Below are 1,362 nucleotides of genomic sequence, written 5' to 3'. Positions count from 1 at the left end.
AAAAAAAAAAAATCGTTCATAAGCAATAACTTACAAACAAATCTGGAGCACTATTATTTTTATGTTTAGGCTTGGTGGGATTTCAGTTTGCTTTTTACTTATTGATATAGTTTCCTAAAATTTATTTGAGGTATATTTATTTATTTATTTTTTTATAATTGATAACAGTTCACAGAAGAAAAGCTTGGCCAGGCAGAGAAGACAGAATTGGATGCTCACTTAGAGAACCTCCTTAGCAAAGCTGAATGTACCAAAATATGGACAGAAAAAATAATGAAACAAACTGAAGTGTTATTGCAGCCAAATCCAAGTAAGAAACTTTTTACCTCTTGTCTACTTTAAGTACTGTTAGTGGGGTTTTTTTAATGTTATAGGTTTAATGACTCTGTAAAAACATAGAATTTTTTAATAGTGGTTTCAAGGTCTATAGATATTATTTTATGTGCTTTCAGTGAAGAAGAGATAAACAATTTACAAATAACATTTTTCAGGCATTTGTAAAATCCTATTGAAACCTCAATTTCACACAATTATTCTGAATTTTTAGAGTTATGAGGGGCTGTGAAGATAAATACATTTTCCCTTTCATTCAGGGAAGAATGATTCCTAAATAATTAAGGAAAAGTTATATAGTAGCTTAAATAGTAAATTTATATTTTTACATAAATTTACAAATTTGCATTACGTATTTACATTTGATTTTCAGACAACTATGAGGTTTTTCAGATCACTCAACTCAATAACTTTGCAAATAAGGTGTATAGTAGTTGTTTATTGAATGAAACTCAGAAGTTAGCATCTTGTCTAATGTAGCATAGCTAATTAGAAGTGGAAATTAGAACCAGGTGTATTGACATCCAGTCTTTTCATTATGAGCTTTACATATCAAAACTGAAGGACAAAGGCAAAAATGTTTTGGTTTTTTTTGTTTTTAAATTTTTTTTATTTTATTTTATGATTACACAATGTAAACATTTTTTGTGGCCCTTTACCAATTTCTTCCTAACCACCCCCGCTTCTAGTGGCCTCAGTTGCGTTCTCCCTTTTTAACAGTGCTTGTTTTCTTTCCCTTTTCCTCAATGATTATGACTGTGTTGTGACGTGCCATAAATTTACTTTTAGACACTAACTTAAATTTCAGGCCCTATACAAATATTAGTAATTCTGTGCCATTTTAGTTAAATTGTAGTGACCTTTTAAAATAAGCCTTTTATACTTTGAGTGAGGCCTGTTGTCTTTGGACATGTGGTATTTCTTATTCGATTAAGGCCATTTAAATTATATACCATGGCACTTTTCAAAAGTAGTAGACAGTTTTTCCTACTGTTCCTTGCTCTGTCCAGACTTCCCCACATATATATA

General features: G+C 30.3%; 1 protein-coding gene across 1 annotated transcript in view; it reads left to right on the top strand.

Moving 5' to 3' along the window:
- Positions 1 to 171: 171 nt before the first annotated feature.
- The window catches only part of SH3GLB1 (SH3-domain GRB2-like endophilin B1), a 32,554-nt gene continuing 31,363 nt past the window's right edge, over positions 172 to 1,362 (top strand). Inside the window, exon 1 of the mRNA XM_008582343.1 lies at positions 172 to 310. Within this exon, the coding sequence (XP_008580565.1) occupies positions 274 to 310 (37 nt within the window). The 5' untranslated portion in view covers positions 172 to 273. The remainder of the gene's footprint in view (positions 311 to 1,362) is intronic.

Source organism: Galeopterus variegatus, unplaced genomic scaffold (genome assembly GCF_000696425.1).
Source record: "Galeopterus variegatus unplaced genomic scaffold, G_variegatus-3.0.2 Scaffold2576, whole genome shotgun sequence".
NCBI lineage: Eukaryota > Metazoa > Chordata > Mammalia > Dermoptera > Cynocephalidae > Galeopterus > Galeopterus variegatus.
The sequence above is the reverse complement of the archived record's forward strand: the minus strand, read 5'-3'. Positions and strand labels throughout refer to the sequence as shown.